This window comes from Periplaneta americana, chromosome 9 (genome assembly GCF_040183065.1).
Source record: "Periplaneta americana isolate PAMFEO1 chromosome 9, P.americana_PAMFEO1_priV1, whole genome shotgun sequence".
Taxonomy (NCBI): domain Eukaryota; kingdom Metazoa; phylum Arthropoda; class Insecta; order Blattodea; family Blattidae; genus Periplaneta; species Periplaneta americana.
The window spans coordinates 104,977,881-104,995,481 of record NC_091125.1 but is presented as its reverse complement, the minus strand read 5'-3'; the positions used below and the strand labels follow the sequence as shown (position 1 = coordinate 104,995,481).

Below are 17,601 nucleotides of genomic sequence, written 5' to 3'. Positions count from 1 at the left end.
GTCATCAGCTGTTCGAAAATATGACCACAGGAAGCGTCAAGGTTTAGCCATGATCGTGAAATAATACTCGCCAAACCTGCCTCTTACACAACCGGGTTTTCTACTATGGCGATATGAACATTGCGCCGACTTAGGGGGGAGAGCAAGGCAAGTAATTCGAAGAGAGATTCCTAGTATTAAAAAATAATTAATTTGTTTCAAAGATGAATTAGAACCAGGGGCGTACGCAGTGGGGGGTTACAGGGTTTGAAGTCCCTCTTGAACTTTTTGAGAAAATGACATACAATATTTAGATTTGAGTATTTTTTTTTTCTCATAATCGTTTTCCTTTCTCTAATTTTTCAATGTCATAGTAAAAAAATCTACATTGACATAAGGCGTAGTATTCCTACCCCTCCTTCAATATAAACCCTGTGCTTGGTGCTGCGGCAGATCGAATTATTACAATGTTATCTTTATTGTAGAGGGACCTACCGTCTAGTACCGGCTTTGTAATAAAACGAAGCTGACACAATATGAAATTTAACTTGTGAAACATATTGAAAAGGTTGTTTTGACAGTTCTGCAGTGCAGATTTTAAATATTGTGCTTTAAACAAGAGAGGTATTCATCCATTCGTCAGTTAGAGTTCTGACTTTATTGTGTGAAGTTGGTTTAGGTTTTGTGCATTTGACAAAAATCATATTTTTTAATATACTTCACATTATCGTTCCGGGTTCTTTAATACAGTATGTCTAAGCGGCCGCAAAGCTCAGTTTAATTTTTTTAGCAAAAAGTTGCATAGTGATTCTCGCGCGGTTAGTGAAAATTTCACATTGGCAAATGTTACTTCGCAGCCGCAGTGGGACGATGGTGTCGCGATCGTTCTTCCTGGAACTAGTTTTACATCCCCTGTGAAAACTCAGCTGATAATAATAATAATAATAATAATAATAATAATAATAATAATAATAATAATAATAATACACAAAATTTTAAAATATCCACAATGTAAATTGTAAACAATTTTAATCATTGACAAAATTCTGCGTACGCCACTGACTAGGACATACGCCAAAATGGTTACAGTAAAGCTCCGATTTTGTCAGTCAACTGCTTGCCCTTCGGAACGAAGTGGAATCAGTGTAAGTCAGGCCACAACTGTGGCTCAACGATCATCGACAACCATCCTGTACCGATACAATGGATTTGAATTCCATTCAAAAATCAGCTGATGTACAAAGTTCATCTTCACGTATTTCAAAACTTTGTGATTCTGTTTTGTCGTGCGAAAGCGAAAAAAAGGGTGCTGGTAAGGTTATAATTTTCCAAAATTCATGGCAGGACAAACATCCTTGTACCACAGTCTACTATATACAGTCACGAAGCTTGAGTTTTGAGGGTGCTAGAAACAATAGACTGTGACGGTTCTATTTTGCATTGCCTGTAATGGGCGATATTAGCGATCCTAGTGGTGAGCAACTATCTAATGTTTGCATATTTACTACGTACTGAGCTTCGCAACTGTGTATACTAGACTGTGCTTGTACGATGAACACAAAGAAGTGGTATTTTGGAAAGTATGCAAAGAAGCTAGTGATAAAAAAAACTATTAAATTTCTTCACCAAAGCGGACCCTGTTTCATTTCCTCCGGTTTTTCCAACTGGAAACATGCCTTAAGAAAATTTAGTTCCCATGAAATATCCCAGTGCCACAAAGACTCATGTTCCAGAGTACTGGCGATGCAGAGTTGAGTAAATGTTGCATTCAGTTTGAGGCTAGGGCTCCACTAGCTATGTTTGACAGCTGTTGTGAGCTGCAGACTACTGCCTGAAAATGGAATACACGCAAAACAATCTAGGTGGCTATATGGACAGTATTTCACTGCGCCTAACAGAATTACGTCGGCAATGCCAAGCTCTACTGCCGGAGGAATAGAACATGTTCCATTTTCGTGCCGTTACCTGTCGTCGAAGCCTGGCTCCACTGGCCGTAGTAGTCAGCTGGCAGCTGTAGTAAAACAGTCTACATTTCGCAGTGTTCGCAGTTGTGTCACAATAGTATTGTTGATAGGTTGTTTGCAATTTGTAAAATGGAGCTTGATAGTGAGCAAATAAATTATTGAAATTGAGAAGTATCCTGTACCGGTACTGCAAATTTGGGTTGCCATCTTGTTTTGAAGAAAATACATGAGATTAAGAAATCGGCAAAATTTCGCATATAAAATTGACAAATATTCCGTTCAGTTAGCTACTAAAAACAACTTTATTCTACACTTCGCCAGCTCGGCTTAAATTACGAGTATTTTGAGACAGATTTTTCTCGTGTAATCGTTAAAGTCGACTGCAGTTTTCAGCTCTGATTTGATTAGATGTGTCGTGCTCCTGTTTCGAACGTCTGTCCAATTGTCAATGAGGCGAAAACACCCCCTATGTATGAGCATTATTACTTGGTATGCTTACTTACTTACAAATGGCTTTTAAGGAACCCGCAAGGTTCATTGCCACCCTCACATAAGCCCCCCATCGGTCCCTATCCTGTGCAAGATTAATCCAGTCTCTATCATCATATCCCACCTCCCTCAAATCCATTTTAATATTATCCTCCCAACTATGTCTCGGCGTCCACAAAGGTCTTTTTCCTTCCGGTCTCCCAACTAACAATCTATATGCATTTCTGGATTCGCCCATACGTGCTACATGCCATACCTATCTCAAACGTCTGTTCCTATTGTCTCCTAATTATGTCAGGTGAAGAATACAATGCGTGCAGTTCTTTCTTGTGTAACTTTCTCCATTCTCCTGTAATTTCATTCCTCTTAGCCCCAAATATTTTCCTAAGAACCTTATTCTCAAACACCCTTAATCTCTGTTCTTCTCTCAAAGTGAAAGTCCAAGATTCACAACCATACAGAACGATTACTTCGTATGCTTAGAACAAAATTCCGACATTCAGTAGAACTAAAAGAATTTAGCTGGATATTCCCTAAGTTTGTGGTGCATTGCAGCAAACATTCCTTCATGTTTTCTGTTACTTAATATTGGATGGTTCACACCTGTGGATTAACGGCTAGAGCGTCTGGCCGCGAAACCAGGTTGCCCGGGTTCGATTCCCGGCCGGGGAAAGTTACCTGGTTGAGGTTTTTTCCGGGGTTTTCCCTCAACCCAATATGAGCAAATGCTGGGTAACTTTAGGTGCTGGACCCCGGACTCATTTCACTGGCATTATCACCTTCATCTCATTCCGACACTAAATAACCTGAGATGTTGATAAAGCGTCGTAAAATAACCTACTAAAAAAATATATACAGGATGTATCCGCCACTTTCTTTGATGCAATCTTCGATGACTGCGAACCACTAGCAAACATACAATCACCTTGATCAATAGTGTGCTATTTTCACTGCAATTTTTGCTTGATCTTGTAGTAGGACTACACAAAGAACATCACAACGCTGTTTTCAGCTGAACAACAGGAGTGGAGCCGAGCGGAGCAGTAGACTACGGGTTTCACACGCAGAAAATTTACATTAAGTAGAGCCACCTTGTTGCAGCACAAATCTGGCAGTAGAATGCAGCTTACAGCAGCCGTCAAACACAGCTAGTGGAGCCCTAGCCTCTTACTAAGTTGCAAGACCTTCAAAATTCTCGTGTCGCCTTACATAAACTATTTTCATCGTTGCTATATTTATCAAAGCAAGAACTAGCAATCCGCGGGCATAAGGACAAAGCAAGTAATTTCTATCAGCTTTTGAAATTTGGATGTGAAGATTCCCCAGAACTCAGGCGATTTATTGATGGAGATACCTTTAGGTGGGTATCACACGACGCGGAAAACGAAAGTGCTTCGTTCGTTGGGTAATGAAATTCACGAAGCGGGGTGTTTCGGTCTGCTTACGGATGAAACGAGTGAAAATAGAGCAAGTATCGATATGTTTGCATATTATTTCTAAAGAACTTGAAATTCAAGAGCACTTCATCGGTTTCTACGAAACGTCAGCAACAGATGCGACTAGTCTCTACAGGCCATATTCATAGACATTCTTAGCGCGGGCTTCCGGTGGATGATCAGCGAACTAACGTTTTTCGTATTCATAAACCAGTGTTAGCGATATGATATGAATCCTGTACAAGTAATCACTCAATAGCCGGGGCTAGTTTAGCACACTCGTAGCGCGGGCTAGCGAAATGTCTATGCATAGCACCCTATAATATTATCAGTGACGTTTTATTAAGACTAGGAATAAATATCCATAATTGTCGCGGATAATGTCATGATGATGCTACGAATTTAAGTGGAAAATACAAGGGAGTACAGGCAAAGATTTTACGAGTAAATAAAAAAGCTAGATATTTGCATTGCTTCATGCACTCATTGAATTTAGTGGCACAAGACAGTGTGAAGCACATTGCAACTTGCAGAAATGTGATCAATGTAACTCAAGATTTAATAAATATGATAAGAGAGTCGCTGAAAAGGTTGAACTGCTTTAATTCTTTCGATACAAATGCACATGGCTCAGAACAAAATTTAAGACCGTTTTGCCCGACGCAATTCACTGTCGGGTCCCTTAGCTTAAAATCTCTGACAGATAACTATCAAGACGTTCTTTCGTTCCTTTCAGATTTTTCTGAAAACGATAAAAGTGATGCTGGTACTAAAGCTTCCGATTACCTAAAACTACTCAAGTCATTTGAACATTTTGCTTATTTAAACATGATGACACAGGTATTTACCATCCTGGATGCAACAAATATAAAACTACAAAGTGTAAATCTTGATTTCCATGAAGCAAATTGTCTCATTCACAATTTGATAAAAACATTCCAAACTTTTCGTGATAACTATGAAATGTTACGGGACAAACTACAAGAAGAGCAAATGAGCTGGACCTGTTAAACCAAGGACTCCGAAGCAAAGGAAAGTGTTTCGCCGCCTAGACGATCGTCAACACACATAGCATGAATTTAGTGACGCGAAGGAATATTTTAGGAGTAAATTCTTTGAACTTACAGATTGTGTGAGAGCATCCCTTAAAGAGCGTTTCCAGGAAAGCGAAATTTTAAATACAGTGGAAAGCTTTGTTATCGGAAAAGAAGACGATGTCAGGATTGTCAGGTGTGTTTTCGATGACGACATAAATGACTATGAGATCTTACGGTTGCAGAGAAATATGGTGTGTGATGGTGCTATAATGTTGTGTGTTGAATTAATAAATTTTGGAGATGTAGTTAAATTTTTCAAGTCACATGTTATTCGTGAAATAGGCCTAGTGTCTAAATTAATTAAATTTATACGCCTGACTTTGACTAAGCCGGTTTCCACAGCTACAGTCGAAAGATCTTTCTCCTCGTTGAAAAGGCTAAAAAGTTTTTAGTAAAAACATTCCTGCGTTCAACAATGTCCCAGAAGCGACTTAATCACATTGCTATTTTAAATATACACAAGGATAGCGCTGAAAAGTTGGATTCAGAGGATGTTAGTGACGAGTTTGTAGGAAGAAGTACAGTGAGGAGAAACACATTTGCAACTCGTCGTGCTACATAGTGGCGGGTCCATATATATTGTTTTATATTATACCGGGTGTTTCAAAAGGAATATCGGGGTTTTAAAGCTTCGTACTATTTATTACATTTAACGTACAATTATAAATAATACACCAAATGAAAGAGCAACTCAAACAGTTTTGCTACAAGTGCTCAATGTGAGCACAATTAGTCACACGGCACATATCGAGTCGATAAGCGAGTTCTTCCCAAACTTTGATCAGTGTGTCTGGAGTAATTGTTGCAACAATCGCTTCAATCCCCACACCTATGGAGTAACGGTTAGCGCGTCTAGCCGCGAAATCAGGTGACCCGGGTTCGATTCCCGGTCGGGGCAAGTTACCTGGTTGAGGTTTTTTCCGGGGTTTTCTCTCAACCCAATGTGAGAAAATGCTGGATAACTTTCGGTGCTCGACCCTGGACTCATTTCACCGGCATTATCACCTTCATCTCATTCAGACGCTAAATAACCTGAGATGTTGATAAAGCGTCGTAAAATAACCTACTAGAATAAAATAACAAAATAAATGCTTCAATCCTCTATCTTAAGTCTGGTAGGTCAGCTGGTAGCGGAGATACACACACACGATCCTTTACGAATCCCCAAAGGTAAAAATCGCATGGCGTAAGATCTGGTGAACGTGGAGGCCATGCGAAACAAGCTCTGTCATTCAGCCCATTTCAGCCAATCCAGCAGTCGGGTACAACTTCGTTTAACCAATCGCGTACTTCCTTATGCGTCTCCTTAAAATTCCCCACACAGACGTCGCTGGAATTGCTAATTCACGACTAGCCTTCCAAACAGATTTCTTGGGACTGAAAAACTCTCACTCGTTCAACGCACTTTCTAACGGCAGACAAAGGAAACAGTGCATGCGCGTATAAAACTGTTTGAGTTGCTCTTTCATCTCATATATTATTTATAATTGTACATTAAATGTAATAAATGCTACAAAGCCTTAAAACCCCGATATTCATTTTGAAACACGGTGTATTACAAAGTCGAATTGTAAATTTAAAAAGTTAATTGTAAACTTAAATTTACATCTTAATCACAATCTTGTTATTTACAGGGCTACACAACTCTTTATCACTTTTTAATTAAGTTACTATCTGTATTCGGTTATTTTATCGACTTATAAAAAAGATTGTCAGATCTCTAATTTTTCTGTTATTTTATATTTTATATCACTGTTGTGAATAGACATACATCACGATTCATGTAAGGAAGAATTTGATGTTTTATTGTAATTCAAAATTTTGAACCCACCCAAAATTTTTCAAAAGTTGGCGCCACTGAATGCTATAACATAATAAAGCAGCACCAAAAGTGTCGCTATTAGTATTTTTAACCATTTAATTCACATATAATTGAAAAATGCATTGAAATACCGTATGTAATTAATACCTACCAAATTAAAACGAACAAGAACTGGCCATAAGGGCCCCATACACGCAGAGACTTACCTCTACTGTACAAACCTAAATCCACAGAGGCAAATTCCCTCGTGTATGGGCGAAAAGTATTAAAACTGTTGGCCTTGAGATAAATTCAATCTCCAACATTTCAGCGACTGTTTGAATTTTTCCCATTGTAGTGCTCTCCAAATTAAGCGTGAGAAGGAATAAACATAGAAATAAACGATACTGCGAAGATGTGGTCGAGATTTCGTCAATGTTTCGTTTTAAGTAGTTCTTTGTAGTGAAATGACTGCAAGCTATGAAAGTTCAGATTTGAGAAACTGTTCTCACACATTTCTATAAACGTAAATCACAACGAACAGAGTGGTAAGGGCAATAAGCCTCAGGCTACAGTGTAACACTTCGGGTCCCCTTTTCGTGAAAAAGAGAGAGGGAGAAAACCATGAAGGAATAGTATTTCTCGAGTGGTCGCGTTTTCCACGGAGAATTGATTTAAATGTGCGTCGGCGGAATCAACCATAGGGTATGGCCACACGAGCTACATTTGTAGCAAGTTTTCTATAAATCACCTTCATCACCAGGATTCATGACCCGGTAAATGCCTACTCCATCACCAACAGAAGATGTGTAGCTTAAGCACACACTGAATTGCAACAAAGGAAAAAAGTTAACAGTATCTACCACGGCCCGCAAACCTCGCTATGTGCATGACCTTTGAAACTAATTTTAACAAGCTCGACCACTTATTTTACATGTTTTACGTGTTGCTGGATGCCTACGGACTAAGGCAAAGTTTATAGTACCAGTAAGTAACAGTATCTTGGTTTTCTCTTCCATATTCGAACATAGCACGACGTTAGTATAGACTTTATGGTCACTTTGTACTTCGTAAAATAGTTGATCCTAGCTGTTACGAAAATTGAGCAGAAATAAGAAGAGTCCAGGGGAAAAAAGGGGGATGTCCACTTTCAGGCAAAATTCAGATTTCCATTCGCTTATATACTTCATATGAAGTGTATTCATTCTACACTTAGAAAAGGGGAAGAAAGTTCTCAGTTACCGAATAACTGCTAGTTAAATAAATCAGTATTATTTTCGGAATGATAGAGTTTCAAATTTTAAAATTGATTTTCTGAGAATTGTTTAAAAGTGGACATCCCCCCTTTTTCCCCTGGACTCTTCGCCACTATGTTTGTTGCCTTTAAACAATTTCATATTATCGTATTATTGGTACCTTTTTATAGAGTGTGATTTTCTGTGAGTGTAACAGAGAACTACGTATGTAGGTAAGCCTATTTATGTGTAGGAATAGGTAGGTAGACTTATAATGCTGTAAACACAATAACAAGTTTATTAATGAACCTAATATTTACAAAAATAGTTTTAATGTCTATATTTCTTATGATAACAGATAACAAATTTCCCTCTGCAGTTCAAGTGGTATCATATCAGACTACATATCCAGTAGACACAGGTAGAAAAAGTGGAATTTTATCTCCCTCTCAAATGGGTTGGATGTGTATCTTGTCTTTGTTCTATGGCGTCTGAAGTGGTGAGCTTGCTTTATGTTAACTACATGACCAGGGAATGTTGATACATATAAATGTCTAGTATGGGTTAAAATCTTAACAAGCATGAAGACCGAAAAGTCTTAATCCTTAAAAGCTGTTAGGATAAGGGTACCTATTAGGACTGGGGTGTAAAATGAAGTTACAACATAGATGTCTATTCAAGCTTTTTAAATTTGTCTTGAATTTAATATGCAAAGTCATGAATTATGCTTTAAAAAAATTAGAAAGTTTTCTTTACTCCAGGAACTTTCAAATAAAGGGTGAGGCTGGATATGGTGTACACGACGGGAAAGGGCGCGCAGTTTTAACATTTCGTGGAAGCCAAGGTCATGGATTGGAATCTTACTGAAGGTCTGAACGTTTTTCCATTTTCAGTGTGTTGTTTCGAGCTAGATTAAGATATGAAGTCGTGCTGGCACCACGTCATTTGAGTCTAACCAAGTTTAAGCTTATATATAAGATTGAAAATGCCTGTGAGTAAGGCAAAAAGATTCAACTCTGATGAGTGTAAAATTCCTAACAAAAAAGACTTATCACAAAATATAAGACTTGTAAAAATCATTAGACTACCTGCTTGTAAGAATGATAGACACATTAAGTATTAAATACAAACGAAGTTCCCATAAACCGTCTGATTGTATTTTCTTCTCTTGCGTAATAATTGCAGTCATCATCTTGTACTTGAAGAAATACTCAGTGCTCATGCTTTGACAACAGCTTTTCCAATGTTGTCACCACGCAGCATCCCAATGAATGCAAGTGGCAAATTCTCAAACCCTTCTGTTAATGTTTCTTTCCATTTAAGCTTGCCCTGTAAGAAATAAAATTATATTAATATAGCGAATGACTTCATTGCCAAGTGCCTTGGCAGTGGACCAACAACAACATATTTTAATGTATAAATAAAACTTCGGTTTATCAAAATACATAACAGTATTCTTAGGTAAATGTAAGTGGTTACGGTATTTTGTCATTGTAGATGGTGCGGTGTTCAAAGTTTATGATTTTGAAGTGGTAAAAGTGTGCTGTAAGACAATCGTGTCTGAAGTTCAGTTGGAAGTTTGCAATTACTTCTTTTGTAGAGTAGGTTTAGCGCTTCTGTGAAGAATAATTCTTCAGTTCTCTTCACTATATGGTTGTCTAGCGGCGTTGAAATGGGTGTAAGTATTGTTTCTTTTTTGCTAGAAGATCAGCAATCTCATTTCCATAAATACTAATGTGTGGTGAAATCACAAGAGTTTTAATATTGTCCTTGCTTTTCTAATGATTTTTTTTATAATAGCTGGATATTTGATGGGATGTTTTCATTACCTTTTGGCTCATTTTGACCACCGAGGCAAGAGGGACATGAGTTTAGGGTACACTGCAAATGCGAGGAACACTGCACCCCTAATTTGTCGTTATATTGATAACCTGTTATTGCATTTCACATATGTATTTTAATTACATTTCTAGCTTGTGCTAACCTATGAGATTCATAGCGAGAAATGCAGATGTAAAATCCAATAGAAGTATAATGTTAATGTAAGACATATTCAACAGTAAAATAAATATAAAGTGAAAAAGTGGGACTTCAACGCATACTACGAGTAGTTTACACTATTATTCATTAGACTACTGTACGCTGACTACTCGCAAACAAGTTGCAACTGGACAGTTATGTAACATAGTTTTGGTTTCATTAAAATATCGTATTCTATAGATTTTGATTTCTTCTGGTATTTATCCATCTCTCTAGCGATCTCTGTCCTTAATCTGGGTAAATTTAAATAACAAGCGATATTAATCCAAATGCTTCTACAAAATATATAAAGTTCACTGTTTACTCTGTCTCTCTTTCCTCCCATCCGTGAGGAGATCTATGCAGGGCTTGTACTGAAACTCAAGAAGCTTCCCATCCTATCTTCATCCCCCCCCCTCTCTTGTTGTCTTATTTCTGTTTCCGACTCTTGCACGCACACAAGAACATACAGACACACACTCTCACCAGAAAGGGACGAGGAAAGATTTTAGTTGATGTTTTTAATCGGAATTTCTTAAACATTGTTATTACATATTATCTTTAATATCATAATTAGACCTCGATTTTTTAGGCTCTAATAGGATAGATTGCAACAATTTTATGTTAAAATCCCTAAATGTATGCAACACGATAAACTCTCGAGCTGGCGGGGTCCATTTTGTACCCCATACCCACTTAGCTTACAGTGTGTGCATTTCAGATCAGTTTGCGAGGGTTAAAGAAGGTATGTTTCAGCCTATGCTAAACGAGCCAAAAAATCCAAGTAATACAATAGTGTTGAACTCGTATGAAGAACTAAGGACGATGACTAGGCAGTTTTAGAAATGTTGGCACAATAAACAGAATTAAATAAATCTCTAATTTAATACAATGCAATAACTCTGAACATACTGGTACAAAAGTGTTAATATTTTCCTGGTGATTTGGCCTTTTTTAACAAGTCGAACTTCCCTTCCCATGATTTACAATAGTTTAGATAAATTTGAAATTCAGCTTCGAATGATTTCAGAAAATTGTAAGTAAGCATTTTACATGACCTAAAAAATGTAAGGTACAATCATGCAAGAAAAAACTTTACGGAATAGTCTTGTTATTATAGTACATAAGTATGGTAGACTTACCGTAAATTTTTTAAATGCATCTTTTATTCCTTTGGCTCCTATAATTTTGTACATTATTGATGACAACTGTATTATTTTCAAGATGACGGATATGATTTTCTTAGATGCATCAGTGATGCATTGCATTCTATGTTGTAGGTTCGTCCACTTTCCTTCACGAGAATATGGTACTAAATAAGACAGTTCAACAGATCTAAAGTACTACCTCATATAGACAGTAGTGGCTAGCAATGTAATACAACTTAATACATTCATACACGTGTTAACTTCAAGTTAGTTATTTTGTGTTTCAGTAAACAATATGCTTAGTTATAAAGTCAGTCCCCAAAATGAGCTTCTTGTGTCTCGATACAAGCCCAGCATAGACCTTTTCACTCGCTCAAAAATGCCACATATGGTTGAATTCGTTAACAATCTTGTTCGGAATTTTAACGTTTACAATTGTGTTAATTAAACAAAGAATTTAAAATAGACCCAGAAAACATTCTAATATGTAATGAATGATATTTTGTCTGTAAACTATACAATTGATATGAAATACTTACCACGAGCATACATCTGCAGAAACCAGCATGAAAGCTTCTAATGGAGGAAAGTTACTATCGGTAAGTCCTGCATATGATAGACATAGCGTTGATCCTGCTAAACCCTTCTCTCTGATAAGTGTAACATATTGTTCCCATCTTCGTGACTTGAGAATATGCTCTTCAAAATCAATTGTTCTGATACTGATATGAAAAGTGCTGCAGGACTTGTAACGAGGTGCAAAGAATTCATTTTGAGTGCTTTCGTTAAAGGTACTGGTAACATTATTGCTAGGAAAACTAAACCAACGTATTGAAATCAAAGCAGTTTCGGACACAAGCTTCTATCAATTATTTTAAATTATTTCTAGATCCTGAATCCGCCTATGAACTGGATCCTACATGCTACACAGCTACAGTTATTGGCTTACATTGCAATATGAAATTTTAAATGTTACAATATGCAATTTTAATAGAGGGAGATATTTAACTCCTTTGCTAAGTTAATATAATGTAGTTACCTCTTGTATCCATTTCAAATTCTGGTCTATTCCTTCTTGCCAGCAATCCTTCCACCGACTTACAATGAAACCTTCCATTTTCAACTGTTTTCTAACGACGGAAGTTTGTATCATTGGTGCTGCAAAGTACAATATAAAATAAGATGTCACAAAAATGCAGAACATAAATGACATACACAGAAGATGCAAGACAGAAAGCTATAAACGAAATGAATAATTCAGTCAAGAAATACAAGTTAAAATATCTAATAACAATAACAAGTCTGAAGAAAGCAATACTGTCGAGTGAATATCGTAGTTAATAATAAATAATAATAGAACAAGGATTTATCTTCAATATTGTACTTGCTATAAATCTTTCTTACAAACAACAGTCAGATAGGAATTTAAAATTAAACAAATTTCAGTTTATTATTATTATTATTATTATTATTATTATTATTATTATTATTATTATTATTATTATTATTATTAATGATAGAAGACATTAAATATATGGATCATAATAAGCGGAGACTAGAGGAAGATGGAAAATAGGAAAGATTGGAGAATGCTGGGCTTGCGTGAAAGACCTGCCTTTGGGCAGAACACTATGTATTATTATTATTATTATTATTATTATTATTATTACTACACTGTGGTGCAAAAAAAAAGAAGTGGAATGCTAGAAAATATTTATTTTGTGATTAAATACTGGGACTTAAAATCTTGTCTGTTGAACTTTGAAGTAGTTTTATGGCTTTATGATGCTGCTGGGATATTTTGAAAGAAAAAGTTAGTGTAAAATCCACCCTAATAATCATTTTCAGACCTTTAACGCATTTGTTGTTTATTACAATTACCACTCGCACATCTGTACCAACCTTTGTTAACATTTATTTTACCATCTGTTTGAGGGATGACTTATGATTTTGAAGTTAACCGACGAAAGGACGTGTTTTGTTAACTGTTTGACGCAGTTACGAAAAAGTTTTCATATGATCAACATGCCATTAACCTCGGAAGTCTCTGCAGGAGCTGTTGAATTGATTGAAGATGGAAGGCCTTATTGCTATGTAGCAGAGAGACTTGGAGCATCAGTTGGAAGTGTTCACAGAGATATAAGACTCTTTAGAGAAATAAATTCATATAGCAGATCAGGTCGTAGCAGAGCCACAATCGAGAGGGAAGACCATTTTATAAGGCTTCAAGTATTGCAGGATCTGCATACAACTGTCGCCCAGGTCCAAAATCGACTCTCTCAAGACCGTCAATTGGAAGTGAGTGTGTGAGCAGTTAGGAGACGTCTCTACGAATCGACCCTGCAGTCAGGAAGACCTACCACAGAACCTCTGTTGACTCGGAAGCATCATGCTGCAAGACTTGGGTTCGCTCATCAACATTCCAACTGAACTTAAATTAGAGCAGTGGTCTTGTTTACAGATGAGTTTGGGTTGCCCTATATTCTCCAGATGGATGGGAGAGAGTGTAGAGAAGGCCTAGAGAGTGCCAGTCTTCTTGTACTTTCTCCCATAGAGTGTCTTTCCGAGGAGGTTCTATCATGATCTGGGCGGAATCAGTATCCAAGAAAAGACAAATCTGGTGTTCCTTGAGCATGGACCCTTCAATACCAACTGCTATGTGGAAGAAACTCTTACGAACCACGTTGTGCCTTTTGCACCTTTCATTGTCATTCTAATGCAGGATAATGCCTGTCCCCATATAGCACGTCTCATCAAATTTCTCCAAGGGTGGGGATTCAGAAAATGGACTGGCCAGCACGCAGTCCAGATCTGAATCCCATAGAGAACGTATGGAATTTGCTGGGAAGAGGTGTATGGAATCGGGTGACTATACCAGAAGACTTACACAAGTTCAGGGAAGCCATACAGGAGGAGCGGGACAACCTGGATCACCAGGGTATCAGAAATGTTATTCAGATCATACCTGAGAGGATGGAAGCTGTAATTGCGGCTAGAGGAGGGAGTACACTGTAGTGATTGGTCTAGTGAAGTGAAAAATGTGTTAAAACATGATAAAAAAAATACATATTTGAAACGATTATTCGTTTAATAATGCTGGTTCCTTTTGTGCACTGCAATGCTGTGTTAAAACAGAAAAAGTATAACATTGTTTTTTGTTCTTATTTTTTTGTCCTAATGGATCGAAATTAATGTTAATAGGCCTAAAAGTGGATCGGTGTCGGGTAGAGTTCCCCGGGTAGCTCAGTGGTAGAGCATTGGCACGTTAAACCAAAGGTCCTGGGTTCGATGCCCGGCCCCGGAACAATTTTTCCCTCGAAATTATTCAAATCAACTTTACAGGAAGTTATACCTGAAATCTTGATTTGCATAATACACGTCACTGTTCGTTAACAGAAAACCACAATTTAAGTCACACAGAGTTAGTGTGCACTCGAAGTTGGTTGCTTGATGGTTGTCAGCCCACTTTGAGGTCTGTGGATATAGAGGGAAATATTGGATCGGTGTCGGGTAGAGTTCCCCGGGTAGCTCAGTGGTAGAGCGTTGGTACGTTAAACCAAAGGTTCCGGGTTCGATGCCTGGCCCCGGAACAATTTTTCCCTCGAAATTATTCAGGCCTAAAAGTAGGCTATGGTGTAAGTTTTAAATTTGCCAAAACAGGCTCATAAAGTGGAAAAGTTTTGTTAGAATAGTCTTTCTCCAATGAAAATCGTACTTTTTCATATTGTTCCACTTTTTTTGCATCACAGTGTTTTATTATTATGTAAATTTATAACTGAAGTGCTGGCAGTACACTATACTCAGTAATGAATTTATTGTAATGTGCTTTGAAAAGAGACCATTTGCTTATTATTTAGTGAACAGCTTACTTACCAGACACCAGTTCTCCATCTTTAGTGTTATAAGAGCTGATAGATCCACAGATTGCAATACGTCCAAATTGACGCATATGGTGGATCACTGCACTGCTCATGACACCTCCAACCTGTATGCAAAAGTCCTATACATTATAAGGTTTAAGAGATTAGTAGATAAATACCAGTACTTTATTTACTGGTACCGGTATATTCTACAATATACAAGCATTATCAAGAAGTGCTCTGCACTCCAAATTAAAATCTATGTTCTATAGAAAGATTTTGTGTTAAAGGAGCTTCTTACAGTGTAACACTTGAAAATTTTATTTTTTAAAATTTTTGCTTCATTTATAAAGTACCGGTATGTCGTCCTGGACAATCATGCAATATGGTATTAAAAATTAGTATACCAAGAGATAATACTTTTCTTGTACTGTACAGTGTACATTGGCAAATACGTTTAAGGACAAATGTAATTACGGTACAGAATTGTTAAAAACATAAAATTGTTTAGTCACACGTTAAAAAGTGTTAACATTTTAAAAAAAGGTATATACCTTGGACAGACGGCCCGTATCAACGTGATGTTACGTCTTCATCAGTGTCTCCTGAACTACTGGTGATCTTGAATTCTGCGATGTGCATTTGTCGGTTGTAGGGGTGGGGGTGTGTTGCTCTTATGGTGGGGGCTGGTTGTTTGTGTGTTATGACATATCATGATATCGAATAATGTGTGAGTATTGAACTGTAATTGCGTATTAAGTATATGTTGTGGGTATGTTATTGTATGTTTATATATTTCGTATTGTTCTAAGATGTTTAACTGTGAACTTTTTGGTATGATGTGTAAAATTTCCATATCTGTTTCTATATTATTGTAGTCATGTGTAAAATTTCCATATGTATCTATATTATTGTAGTCATCACACCAAAAAGTTCACAGTTAAACATCTTAGAACAATACGAAATATATAAACATACAATAACATACCCACAACATATACTTAATACACAATTACACTTCAATACCCACACATTATTCGATGTCATGATACGTCATAACACACAAACAACCAGCCCCCACCATAAGAGGAACACACCCCCACCCCTACAGCTGACAAATGCACATCGCAGAATTCAAGATCACCAGTAGTTCAGGAGACACTGATGAAGACGTAACATCACGTCGAAACAAGCTGTCTGTCCAAGGTATATACCTTTTTTTAAAATTTTAACACTTTTTAACGTGTGACTAAACAATTGTATGTTTTTAACAAACAAAGTGTTAACGTGAACTCTATAATCAATGAATTACAGAATTGATTAAGCTTTTAAAACTATGCTTTCCTAAACTATTTGGTTTTAAAAATAAAACCACAATAAGTTACCTCAAAAATTATTCAGTTTTCTTCAAATTATGCATAGCTTTTCTTTATTACTAGACCATAAATGTGAACCCCTTCAGAAGAAGACTTTTGGATATTCCAATGCACAGTAAAATACTCTAAGTCTATTTCTGAACATAATCATTGTATTATCGTGAAAGCTTCAAATCTCATACCGGTATTGAACCACTTTAATTGAATTTCAATTTTAACTTACAAGCTAATTATGTTAAATTAAAACAATTATTTTCTTCTACAAGAATATAAAAAAAACTACCGGTACATTTATTTTATAACCCTGTAGTATCTATGAAATTAATTTTGATTTAATGTCTAGACAATTAGTGTAATATGTAGCTAATCGGCGATGCATGCAATGGAAGGGAAAAGGAACTGGCCACCATACCCCATTATCTCCTAGCCTAGTTGCCTCATAAGTAGTGACTTGTTGGTATCACTTTTGAGGTTCAGACCTGTCTTCGGATAGTTGACTAAACAACAACAACATCTAGATAAGTTTTATATAAAAAGATACTAAATCAGATTAAACTTCCAGCAGATAATGTGTAATTTCTACACTGTAGTGCCAAAAATAGGCCTATATTTAAAATGCTGAAAAACGTATACAAAATGAATGATCATTGTGACTGCAGTCTTTTTTATGTAAACCGATAGTCTTCAGTAGGTACCATTTTTAGTGTGAGAAAAATTGAAAACTTTCATACAGTTGATTTATGCATGGTTTTCCTAGCTGTGAACTTTGTGTTATGCTTCTAGAGTAAAAAGCCCTTTTAGGTTTTAACTTCTAAAACTCGCTTCCCATTTTTATATCAAGTACTGTAATTGCTGGTACTCTAATTTGTAAAACATACTAATATGTTAAAAATCATAGTTAATAATGTAGACATGTAGTCTACATGTCTATGTAGACTACTTTAGCAAAAATAATTGTATACGGACCTGTAGTTTATTTACTTCACATTTTCTGTCGTTTTCCTGGATTCTAGAAGTAATAAATTATGACATTTGGAAATAAATTATATTTATTCATTCATTCATAACTGGCACTACTGCCCATTGAAGGCCTGGACCTCCTCCAATATTCCAGTCTACTCCGCCTCCTAACTCCAATCTTCCTTATCTATTCGTAATAGTCCTTTACCGTGCCTAGGTCATCTCCATATATCAGTT

The 17,601-nt window shown here is 36.7% G+C and overlaps 1 protein-coding gene across 3 annotated transcripts in view; it reads right to left on the bottom strand.

The window, feature by feature from the left end:
• Positions 1–8,283: 8,283 nt before the first annotated feature.
• LOC138706354 (prostaglandin reductase 1-like) overlaps positions 8,284–17,601 on the bottom strand; it is a 32,225-nt gene continuing 22,907 nt past the window's right edge. For all 3 annotated transcript variants that reach the window (XM_069835531.1, XM_069835530.1, XM_069835532.1), the window contains 3 exons: positions 15,042–15,153; positions 12,208–12,326; positions 8,284–9,330 (listed from right to left, as the gene is read on the bottom strand). In XM_069835531.1, the coding sequence (XP_069691632.1) occupies positions 9,220–9,330; positions 12,208–12,326; positions 15,042–15,153 (342 nt within the window). In that variant the 3' untranslated portion in view covers positions 8,284–9,219. The remainder of the gene's footprint in view (positions 9,331–12,207; positions 12,327–15,041; positions 15,154–17,601) is intronic.